Consider the following 12,791-nt stretch of genomic DNA (forward strand, 5'->3'; position numbering starts at 1 on the left):
TATTAAAGATGAAATGGATAATGAGGTTCAGGAAACTCTGGCAGCAGAGGATGTAAATTTGCTGTGTCCATCACATATAATAAAACCTAAGTTCTATCCAGAGATGAGATTATATGGCTGCTACAATTGAAGACACATGGGCCAGCCCAGAGGCAGAGAATTGGAAGAAAGCTATTAGTCTTTTCCAAGAATCGGTTGATGCACCACAAGGAAAGAAACCATTACAAGTGGGGTGGGTCTTTAGTATTAAAAACCCTGAAGATGAAGATGCAGTGCCAAATTTTAAAGCCCATTGTTAGTTAAAGGCTACACTCAGATACAGGGTGTAGATTATAAAGAAAGTCTCACCAGTATGCTTCTTTAAGATATCTTATGTCCCTGCTGTAAAAGAAAATTTATTAATCTGCCACATGGACTGCATATCTCAATGGAGAATTGAAGGAAGAAGTTTTTGTTATTTTGCCAGAGGAAGCCAAGAAAACTCCTCAAGAAAAGTATAAAATTTGGCATCTAAAAGGCACATGTAAGGTCCTAAACAGAGTGGATACTATTGGAATAAGTGCTTACATAATGCATTAACAACATGAGTCACTCAACAGCTGATTCTGATATACAGGGTGTCCCAGCTATCTTGTCCACCCAAAATATCTCTGGAACAATAACAGCTATTGGAAAACGACTTTCACCGGTATCAATGTAGGGCTGGGGCCAATGAATGTACATATTTGGAAACATTCTAAAACGAAAGCATGTGTGTTTTTTAACACAAACTTATGTTTTTTTAAATGGACCTTCTATATTTTTTCTTCAGCAATCCATAGCATGACAAAGCACACACACAATGACGTTGATTGCATCGCAATATTCCCATTACAGCCCAAGATATTAAGACGCGAAGTTGATGCTTGAAACACCCAACATGCGCTGCTAGCGCACGTCCTGAGGCTCAGGCGTGAACCCCATGCTGCCCGTAATCGCGATGTGATTGACATGTGTAATCACACCTCCATACTTATCAAGAGGTCCGAAACGAATAATACGGTCTGCTGCGATTACGGGCAGCATGCGGTTCACGCCTGAGCCTCAGGACGTACCCTAGCAGTGCATGTCGGGTATTTCAAGCATCAACTTCGCATCTTAATATCTCGGGATGTAATGGGAATATTGTGATGCAATCAACACCATTGTGTATATGCTTTGTCATGGTATGGATTGCTGAAGAAAAAATATAGGAGGTCCATTTAAAAAAACATAAGTTTGTGTTAAAAAACACATATGCTTTCGTTTTAGAATGTTTCCAAATATGTACATTCATGGGCCCCAGCCCTACATTTATACCGGTGAAAGTCGTTTTCCAATAGCTGTTATTGTTCCAGAGATATTTTGGGTGGACAAGATAGCTGGGACACCCTGTATATCACATGAGAAATGAAGAAGATACGGTGATTTTGGCTGTATAGGTTGATGCTTTTTTTATTTTGACAAAAGGTGAAAGTTCAATGAGTAGTCTCAAGAAACAACTTCAATCTGAATTTGAGATGCATGATTTAGGTGAAGTGCTTTAATACATTGGTATGAAGACCATAAGAAGTGACAGTAGTGAGGAATTGTCAATTAACCAATGAATATACATGAAGAGACTACTAGAAATATATGGCAAGAAGAATTGTGAGCCACTTTCCACCCCTAAGGAACAGAGTGAGAAATTGTTAGTGGTAGAAGATGAAATGTGCAAAAAAGAAGTACTTTATTTGCAGCCAGTGGGAAGTCTCTTATATTTAGCTCAAATTTCCAGGCCATATATTACCTTTCTACTAATACTGTGAGCAGATTTGCAAAGACCCTAGAATTACGCATTGGGTTGCAGTTTAAAGAATATTTAGATATTTAATAGGACCTGTTGATTACAGATGAAGGTACTGCAAGACAGGAATCTGGAATTCTACAGTGATTCAGACTGGAAAAATGAACTGTATAACAGGCATTCTATTACATTTAGCTGTCTCAAGTTGATGAGAGGATCAATATCCTGGTCTTACAAGAAACAAAGAACAGTGCCTTTGAGTGCTGTTGAGGCTGAGTATATGGTATTGTCTTTCACCACACAAGAAGTGTTATTGTTAAGAACTCTAAAAGTGAAACTGAACCATATGATTATTGAGTTAACCAAAGTGTTTTGCAACAACATGGGAGCTACCAAGTTAGCTCAGAACCAAATAACAAGTGTGCAGCTCAAGCACATTGATATTAGCACCATTTCATTAGGTAACACCAAATTAGAAGGATATTATTATAAACAGTGTAAGGGGAATGTAGATTGCTACTCCCCATAAAGAAGACACATTGAGTTGCAGACAGGCACAACGAAAAGACACTTATACATTAGTGTTGGCTTCTAAGTGGAGACAAATTCCAGAAATTAGTAAAATTGTATGGTTTAATAACATAGTTTCATGCATAATGCTTTGAGGTGGTGTAGTATTCAAGATTATTGTGAGCAAATAAAAATATTTGTTCAAGGGGAGATTTTGGGGTTTGGTGATCAAAATGTTTGTTGTGTGTGTCAGCAGTTAGTTAATGTGTGTAAACTTCTCTGTCTATTACATACATTCTTAGGTATTTATGCTCCATGTTCTGTCATACGCCTTTGTGTAGTATGTCTCCGTAAATCGCCAGGAACACATGTATATAATAGAATATATGTTCCTAAATAACGTTTCTCCATCAATATTATTTGACTGTGCAGGTATTAAATCCAACACAGTTTCATTGCTTGACACGTTGTATTTACAACTGACATTGGTTTCACAATAGTTATATCTCCACTTTACATGTCTTAAACATGTTTTAAAGGCCTTAATCGTTTATTGGTCTGTATACTTCTCATTGGGGTTCAGTTTTATTCTGGCAAATATTCATATTATTAATAGTAAGCCTTGAAAGAGACAATATTTTCTGCTGTTTGAAAAATTTTCAAACTGGGAACCATTTGGTTAATAGGAAAATCCCTTACTAGCATGTTACATAAATGGACAAGCATACATAGTTGTGTGTTTTGGTAAAGTTTGGTAGAAAAGTAATTTCAAGAGTTAGAACTGTCTTTATTATGTAAGATGATTTACTATAGAGTGCGTTCTGTTATGGTTGTTCTATTTGTTTGCCTGGGGCATTTCTTATGGACTGTGTGCTTGATGTTATCACAAGTGCAGCAAACAGACTTCTGTGCTGTGCACAGCAACGAGAAATATCAGCAGCTTGAATATAATATATAGCAATAATGTCAACATTTATTGAATTTTTTTGTAATAGCATTTTGTTCCATTGGTTGAATATCATTATCTGAACCGGATGTCAGTCTAATATAAAGACCCATGCCAACCACTTGTCTGCTGTATAGTCAGTGTATAATAATGTCTGGAAGTTGTAACATCAAAGTTCTCAGAATACTGATTTAGTAGATATTTTCATCAAATCAAGATTTGAAATGTTTTAATCTAGTTGGGAATTTGACAGTTGCTACAGGGCAGAAGTGCAGTTTATGATTAACATACACCAACCAAACTCTTGCAGTTTTGGCATTTGTACTCGGACATCACTCAGTATTTTAGTAATAATGATACTGCTGTCAAATTTTCCAAGTCCATTTTCCCATTAATGTGTGTTAGGAAATTTACAGGGAAATTTCAGTGTCCTATGAAATCACTTCTACATCAAAACAAGTGCAACAGAAGTGAGTCAAGCTACTTCAAAAAGAGACAAAAATTCCCTGAAGGTGTTCTATAAATTGCTTCAATCAATGAGGAAGAATTATTTACAGGCAGTTAATAGTACATGTTTCAAAATGTTGCTCTAAACAAAAATCATGTGTATTCCACTTGCATAATGCTTGACATATTTCTTAATTAAAACCGCAGCACAATCTCTTACCATTTGTTTCCTGCAGTATGACATCAGGTTGTACTCGTGTATTAAGTTTTTTCACTTCAGAACAGATGCAGTGCTCAGTGAAGCACAGTACAAGATTGGTGCTTTATGCTTTCGAAGTTATTCAGTAAACTTTTTATACAGATTCTGATTCAAGAACATCATGTAGAAACCTCTTTAAGGAACTGGGTGTTCTAACCACTGCTTCTTGGTATATTTATCCTTTAATGAAATTTGTTGCAAATAATAGCTCAATTCATAGTATCAATAGTAGGAATATTAACAAGCTACATAAAGACCTAAAATCACGTACCTTGAGCCAAAAAAGGGTCCAATATTCAGGAATACACATTTTCAGTAAATTGCCAGCAATCATTAAACACTTGGTTTCATATGAAGTTCAGTTTAAACAGTGTTTGAAAGCCTTTTTGGTAGGCAACTTCTTGTGCTCTATAGATGAATACCTTAACAGAGGCTATTAGATCAGCTTAAGTAAAAATGTATGTTAGATTTTAGTTTTGACAATGCTTGCTCACAACAGTCAATATTAGGTATTTTGTGTATGATAAATTTATTAGAAGTGCATAATTATGTTTCATTATGACAGTATATTAATTCTGTAAATTTTAGCAGGTCCAGTTTACTGTAATTTATTCACATATCTTGGCAATCTCCTGATAAGTGATTAGGGAAGTGAGTATTGTATTCAGATGTTCTATGTTTTTGTGTTAGACTTTCTGACATTTTTCACACCCACGAGGATTGTGTCATTCTTTGGTTTACGGAACAAAAGCTGAATGTAATCTGCGTTCTTAGCTATTCCCTATTTGCCCTAACTCTATTTTCTTATGGTGCTCACACATGGAAAGCATTCACTTCTCCCGCTCACCACCCTCCCTTCACTCCTCTCCCAACCTTCCTCACACACTTCCCCCACCAGCTCTCCTCATACCTCTCTCCCAGCCCTCCCCCCCCTCATCATCTTTTCTCCCGCTGTCTAAGAAAAATCTGATTATTGTAATTATACTTTTAGTTCATTAATTATTTCGAAGATGCTTCCACGAATGACACTCTTGCTGAGAAAGAACACCATTAGACAAAGGCAAGGTAGTGATTTGATTGGTGGGATGCCGTTCTAGTACATTCTCGTGTGTTTGTGCAAGTTCTTGTGCACTTTTTCATAAGCAAAACATTCTTTTATGTGATAACAGGCATTTATATAGCCTAGAGTAAATTTATTTTAGGAGTTTCTCATCCAACATAATTTTGTGTTTTATTTATCTTTCAGCTAATGGGGACATAATTGTAACACTGCTTCCAGTCAATACAAAATGGCCATGGATTACACCAGCTAAATTTCGACCAGAATTAGTACCTGAGGAACTCATGGCTCAAGGTTTAACAGTAAGTCCTGGATAAATTTGCTCTTACACTTTCAGGAAAATGTGTCATTTGTATAATAGAGAAGAAATTGTAATGACATATACTTAAACCGGTTGGTGCTGTTGTGCCTTGATGGCCTGTTCGGGGGGGGGGGGGGGGGGGGGAGAGTTTAGTTTTAGTACTTAAAATGTTTTTGGTGGAATTGAGCCCTATTCATGCAATACTTTTGTAAAGAGTATACCACCATTTACTGTGTATTATTATATTTATTCTTTGTACTATCCACATTTTGGCTTTTATGCCATTATCAAGTACTTATTTAATAATATCTGTTAAGGCAGTCCAAAGCAAGTAAACAAGGCTAACACAATTTTAAAGACATATGTTAAAGAAATGTGTTAGCCTTGTTTACCTGCTTTTGGACTGCCTTAACGGATATGACTTAATGATGGTCTAACAACTTTTAGTTTAGCATTGTACTTGATAATGGCATAAAAGCTAAAATCTGGATAGCACAAAAGATAAATATGATAAATATAATAAAACAGCCAAATGGTGGTTTTCTCTTTTAAAGAGCCCAGTACTTAAGTTTGAGGAGAAGAAGAACAGCGAAATCTTAATCATAATTATAAAATGTATTTTTATAAGTACCTTTCATCTCTGCTAGATTGTGTTACATTGTAAAGAATTTTATATATAAGACTGGTGTTGATGAAGATGGCAGTTTTAAAACAAAAGGCTGGTTTTTATTGAATAGTCAAACATCACAATTTGCCAATTATTGAAATCTCTTGTTGTTGATCCAGATTGGATAGCGACCAACTTTTCCATGATTTACAGACTTCAGTGTCATGTTTCCTATGGGCACTTCTTTAAAATTATCTTCATTTTATATTTCCAGACTCTCTTGTCAGTTTGTGCAAAACTTATTCTATTTGAAGCTCAAACTAAAATAATGATATTTTACATAGTTAAATTGTAAAAAATGGAAATGTATCTGCTATAAGCAGTTTGTTACTTACCTTTATCCCATGGTTTAAATTATTTTTAGTTCTTTGGAAACAGAAGACAGGTGATGTGTGTATTGCCTTGAAATTAAATACTAGATATGCAGTACATAACCGTCTTGTCATACTAGAGAGTTTGTTCAGGCAGGGAAAGTGTTGCAGAAGCTCAACACTTTGGTTAAAAGAATACATTTTAATTATGAGTGAATGACATGTTGGGGAACTGTAACAGGTGTAAAAAGTTAATGTAACTGGAAGATTGATAGAAAAAGACTGCTGTTAAAACTTTTTCCTCTGCTTTTATGTGAGAAATCCTCAACAGTTGGTTGTTTTTGTTTCCTTATTAAATAATTTGAGTTTACAGAATATTTGACTCTAAGATGTGAGATTTGGAGAGAAAAATTTTAAGTACTTTGCAATTGGTGTGAGGCTTAAGACAATCACATTTTACGAGCATGTTGGTTTAAATAATTCACTTATGTATTTTTGTTTATTCAGTATTTGAAAATAAAAAATCTTATAAAAATTTTTTATGACATCAACTTTCACTAGATTAAATGATATTTTTTTTTTAACTGCTATTTCTGATATATTTTTGATTTTTGTATTCCTGTCTTGTTTAATAGATGTCCGCCCAAATCATTCAGTTTTGAGATTTGTATGGCATCAGACTTCTGCTCCAAGATACTGGATGTTTTTCAGATAGTATTTCTTTTTTGCTTGATATTTAATATGGTACAGTTTTGGCTTTTATATTCAGTCTTCTGGAATTATAGGAAAATTTTGCATCATACATGTTAGCAAATTTGCATGTCATATTAGAGCTACATTCTGTCACTTTTGAGTAAATTTTTGTGGCTAATTATCTGATTAATGCTTTTGTTTACTTTCAGCTAACAGTAGAAGATTATGTTCATGTGATGGAAATACTGACAAATGATTTTAGATTCAACATTTACAATATATGCTACAAACGCATTCTTGTAGCCTGGATATTTACAGCATTTGTTGTCCTACTTGGTCTTCTGTTTTCTGGGGTGACTGGTTTGACACTATTTGGACTTGGTGTTATGTGGCTCATCCTGAATGCTTTAGCAATTTTTTTCTGTATGTGGGTGAAAATTAGGGTAAGTTGAGTAATTTAGTTAAGTATTGGTAAACTTCATTGTTTTGTAGCATGAGCATTGATTTCAGCATATTTTTTCCTATTGTTTGTGCAGCAATTTTAGTTTTATGAGAACAAAAGGTGCCATACTAATCTGGTGTGGCTGCTGGTAAAGTGCCAGATTATAGATTCAAAGGTCACGGGTTTGATCCCCAGTCATATTTCTGGCATTGTTTGTTGAGATGAAAAATGGGGAATTACACCATGATTCAAAGTCCATGTTAAGCTGTAGTTACCCCTCCAACGGAATATAACTAGTAAAGCACTGTGGAGTTCACAGAAATCTTCAGATTGATGACAGCTTTACTTGCACCAATCTAAATTTAAACTTCACCTTAATTGTTCCCATCCCTTTTACTTGTCCTGAATGAAGTCTTACAGCCTATTCCCAGAAGAAACAATGCAACATTTTCATTGTGGCCCTACGCATTTTGGACTAGTAAACTTTGACAAATAAATGTTACCACAATTATTTAATGTAGTTTAAGAGCACTTCTTTGTTTTGTTTTTCAGTTAAACCATAACTTGGAGCGCTGTATGGCACAAGTAAACAAGCACTTACTGAAGCACAGAATCATCCTGGGACTTGATGATAGAGGAAAGTTGTCTTGCCATAAAGTGAATTTATGCTTCATTTACTTTGATGCTGTTGATTGCATTGTAAGGGAACATGAATGTACATTCTTAATGTAATCATACTATTGTATTTACACTATTCTGCAGAGAAATGGTTAATTAGTGCATTCATAACATTTCTGTCTATATTCACACAGAAAAAACTTCAAGAAGTAATAGAAAGGGAGGAACGTGAAGGCCGTCCTGTAAACAGAGAGGAAACTGTTGAAGAGCGTAGACAGAGACAACAATTTCAGCTGAGAATGGACATAGAAGATCATGACATTATTATTCAGGGAAGCAACACAACAAGAGTGTCTCGGAAACAGGTTAATTTGTCTGCTTGTAATTCATTTAAACCAGATTTAATATATACAGGGTGTAAAAAAAATCTTCATGTACAAAATTTTGGTGTGTTTAAAGGAGATATAAAGCAACACTTTGTGACAACAATGTCACAGGTGCATTGTTTCACCACTAGGGGTCCATGAAGTTTTTGAGACAATAGATATTCAGAAACAGTGATCATACTGCCATGTGATGAATATTGTTGCTGAAAATGTCATTCATTTACATTAATGCTCAACTGTGAACTGCTTTGTTAATGATTGTCCATGCATAAAGCAACCAGATGTTTCACAAATAATAGCTGCAGCTTAAGCCAAACAAGCAACCAGGTCTGGAGTGTCTTAGCATATAGTACACCAAATGCCAGTTGTGAATTCATGTAATTGGACAACATTTTCAGCAACATATCTCACGACCCTAGTGTGTTTAGGGTGGAGGTTTTATTGTGTTGCAGAGTGGCTGGCATCTCCTTTTTATTCTCATGGTCAGCCAGCCATGGTAATCTGCTCTCTTGTTTTGATCTCTTCTACATATTTCTTGCATCTCTCTGTGGTTTTCTTGTCCAATTTTGTCCACTTTAGTGTTTGTTGCCCTTCTGTCATTCTTGTGGTTTTCTCCTTTATTCCAGTTGTGTTTTGTATTTCTCAATTAGTTTACTCCCACCCTTGTGGAATTATTTTAATTGGAATGAGGGACCAATAATGTAGCAGTTTGGTCCCTCCCTCCCTCTTTTAAACCAACCAACCAACATCTCTCAAACAGTATTCATCACATTGCAGTTTCAACGCAGTCTCTATCTCTTGTGCCAAAACTTACATGGACTCCTAGGGGGTGTAGGGGGAGGTGGGGTGGGGGGAACTGTGTGTGTGTGTGTGTGTGTGTGTGTGTGTGTGTGTGTGTGTGTGAGGCAAAATAATGATTTGCAGATCAGTTGGTGCCTGCAGAATTGCATGGAATAGTGCCTGTGTTTGTTTCTTTTTATTGCATAGGTAACCTTAGAACAGCGAATTGCAAAAGTAAAATATTAAAAGTATAATACCAAATTTTGCAACATTAAGAACTTTACTTTAGCTGTAGCACATGCATTAACCAACTGGTAATGTGTGAAAGAACTTGTATAGAGACATACAAAAGCACAGAGCATGAAAAATTATAGCATATTGGCCAAGCATTTTAAGTGGAATTCCACTGACTACAGCATGGTTTTGAAAGGACCACAGATTTTGATCATCTTAAGTGGAAAAAGTACTGCCATAAAATACCTAATTTGGTAATGATTCAAGTTTTTCTATGGTGAAAATGCAGAACTAAGGGTACCATATGTGGGATAATACACGATCTCGTAACATCTCACTTCCTGGCAAACTGTCTCAATAAGTTATAATTAAAAGTTTGCCTTTTTGAGATGATGTTCAGAATATCACACACAGAAACTCTCTTAATTATGTGTTAAGAGTACAAGAAGCAACAGCATGTTAAATACATAACACTGCTTAAATCCAGTACAATGGACATCTACACTTCTACCATCAGTCAATTGGAATGCAGGAAAGTTATGACACGAGAGCCTAACCTCTAGCATCCAAAATACATATCTGGTATGTGATGTAGAAAAATAAAAAAATGCTGAAATTTCAATTTTTATTACACTTCTTAAACAAATGTCATTCATTGTGTCTATTAGTGAATCGCTGCCGGTAATTGAATAACAGTTGTCATTGCAACAAAGTACCAGTATATTGTACATCTTGTTAGCTTAACTACACTATAACCCAATAAGACACAGTGTGTAGTCCTGTCTTCATAAAAGTTTGAATAACATATCAATAGTTGACTTTCTTTTGTCCTAATTTTAATGTTGTGTTGTTGTCCATGTTAATTAATGTGTTCACAACTTCATCGACTTCAAAACTCAAAACACAACATTTATATGTGTGTATTGCTTCAGTAGGTTTTGACATTGTAGGAATTGGCAGAGGTGGTGGTTCATCCTCATCCTCACTTTCTCTTTGTTTCACTGCCATCTGTTCCTGCAAGACATCTTGAAGCAGTTTGAGATTGTGATTTCTTGCACAGAATCCCAGGCACTTCTTACAAAAAGCATAACATCTAAGGTCATAATCTTTCTCATTGTAATATCAACACAGGCCAACCTCTTCTATATGAGAATCTTTCTGTATTTTTGTTTCAAGCATTTTATAATGCCTTAGTCAAGTGGCTGAAGATGGCTTGTACAATTAGGAGGAAAAACACCATATTTATATTATGTAAATGTGACATATCTTGGGGGGGGGGGGGAGCGCTGCACTCTGGTCAATAAATAGTAGTAGTTTCCTATTTCTAACACCCAACCTTGCATCCCAGGCATGCAATAATTGTTTGAACATTGTTGTTGTTACCCATATGTTTGCATTAGACCTATATTTACATGGAAGTGTCCGCTCATCTTTAAGCAGCGTGGACTCTTTGCCTTTCCTGACATCAACTTCTTTGTTCAACTATCATTACAACATAATAAAACAATTAGCTTCTCTTAACTAAATTTCCCGCTGTGAAATTTTTCCTCTCTGAACTCAAGTTTTGTTAGGCAGAAGGTGAAAAAAGAAGCCCATTTCACCTGCATAAAAAATGTCATTGGGACTGTTTTTTTTTTTTTTTGTTGACGAAAGTGTATTTGTCCGTGACTGAACATTGTCAGTGTTTATGCTTCCAGCCTCACCTCAAACGTGTTTATCCACTAAATTTAGTCTTTTCTTGAATCTTTTGATCCAACCATTTGATGCTTTAACATCTACAAGTCACAACTTTTGTACGAAATATATTGCTGTAGCACAAACTGCAGTACCATCAGCTGAAATATTTGAAGCACAACTTCCTTTGTTCCACTTCATTAAAACATTCTCCCTTTCGGAAACTGACCATCATGCACTCATTTTTGCTTGCCATTTCCTTTCCAAACATGCTGCTTCAATTTTTTTGTATGTTCACTATCACATTTAATGTTGATGAAGGAATATTCACTTTTCACACAATATCAATACACATGATATGTGAATTTTTATCCGCTACCTAAGTAATGTTCCACTCTTCTTTGTTTGTTAACTGTCTCTCTGTATTTTTATTCAGGATTTACCAGTACACCATTTGACACAAAAAAATTCGTGGACTGGGAGTCAATCAAATGCTAAATATGAACAAAGAACACCAATGACTGAATTATGTGCTATTTGGTTTATTATTTGGCAGTTACAGAAATTGGAAGTTGGAGTTACTGCCAACATAGATGAACTACTTCAGTGCATCAGTTCTACCATAGCAATGATATATGACTTGCAAAATTGCTAGCACTGAGTGCCTGTCTGCACATTTCTGCACTCTACAGCCACAAATGTCTAACTCCCACAACTCTCAGCAGCCAAACAGTACCTATATTGTCAAATTTTAACACGCTATACAGGGAGGAAGACTGTACAAATGAGTCATTTTAACATGTATTTAATGTACTTGGCATTGGAACTTCGACCGAGCGAGGTGGCGCAGTGGTTAGACACTGGACTCGCATTCGGGAGGATGACGGTTCAATCCCACGTCCGGCCATCCAGATTTAGGTTTTCCGTGATTTCCCTAAATCACTCCAGGTAAATGCCGGGATGGTTCCTCTGAAAGGGCATGGCCGACTTCCTTCCCCATCCTTCCCTTATCCGATGAGACCGATGACCACGCTGTCTGGTCTCCTTCCCCAAACCAACCAACCAACTGGAACTTCCCAAAATGGATGTACTATATGAGAAAATGCGGTAATGAGGAGCTTACTAACAAAATTCCACTGTATATCTTTTCTGTGACTTATTCTCTAGGACAAATTACCTGCTGGCAACCTAGTTTTATCATAGGATAATGATTCCTATTTCTCATGCAGTCTTCCCTTACTTTACAACATGTATTTCAGTTAACTTATGTTCTGTTCCTAAATCTGTGATTGACCTCCACAGTTTCAATGCACAAGTTATCACCTCTCCTCCCGTGCGGAGGGCCACGTGAAATTTGCTCTGGTTCACTGAACTATTTCATGACAGAGGGACTTGTGACCTTGCTGTTTAGTCCCGTAACACTCAAATAATCTTTGTAGCTTAGCACTAACTGCAGTTTCTTCACTCTTAGTCTGCACCTAATAAACATTAAATTATACACACATGAAAAGAAGTTTTGCATCACCTCGTTTCTGAGAGTTCCGGAACCTGTACAGAAAATTGGAATAGAGATTAACGTAAACATCATTTATGCCCTTTTTATTGCTCATGAAAACCACACATTTCATGTTGTACCACCATACAGAGAGATCTTCAGAG

General features: G+C 36.0%; 1 protein-coding gene across 5 annotated transcripts in view; it reads left to right on the forward strand.

Moving 5' to 3' along the window:
- The window catches only part of LOC126262265 (transmembrane protein 268), a 102,203-nt gene that overhangs the window by 16,415 nt on the left and 72,997 nt on the right, over positions 1-12,791 (forward strand). For all 5 annotated transcript variants that reach the window (XR_007546712.1, XM_049958768.1, XM_049958767.1 and 2 more), the window contains exons 2-5: positions 5,213-5,328; positions 7,208-7,441; positions 7,993-8,139; positions 8,253-8,423. Coding sequence is in view for 4 of the 5 variants with exons in the window: in XM_049958768.1 (XP_049814725.1) it covers positions 5,213-5,328; positions 7,208-7,441; positions 7,993-8,139; positions 8,253-8,423 (668 nt within the window). In the remaining variant the exon portion in view is untranslated. The remainder of the gene's footprint in view (positions 1-5,212; positions 5,329-7,207; positions 7,442-7,992; positions 8,140-8,252; positions 8,424-12,791) is intronic.

Source organism: Schistocerca nitens, chromosome 6, assembly GCF_023898315.1.
Source record: "Schistocerca nitens isolate TAMUIC-IGC-003100 chromosome 6, iqSchNite1.1, whole genome shotgun sequence".
NCBI lineage: Eukaryota > Metazoa > Arthropoda > Insecta > Orthoptera > Acrididae > Schistocerca > Schistocerca nitens.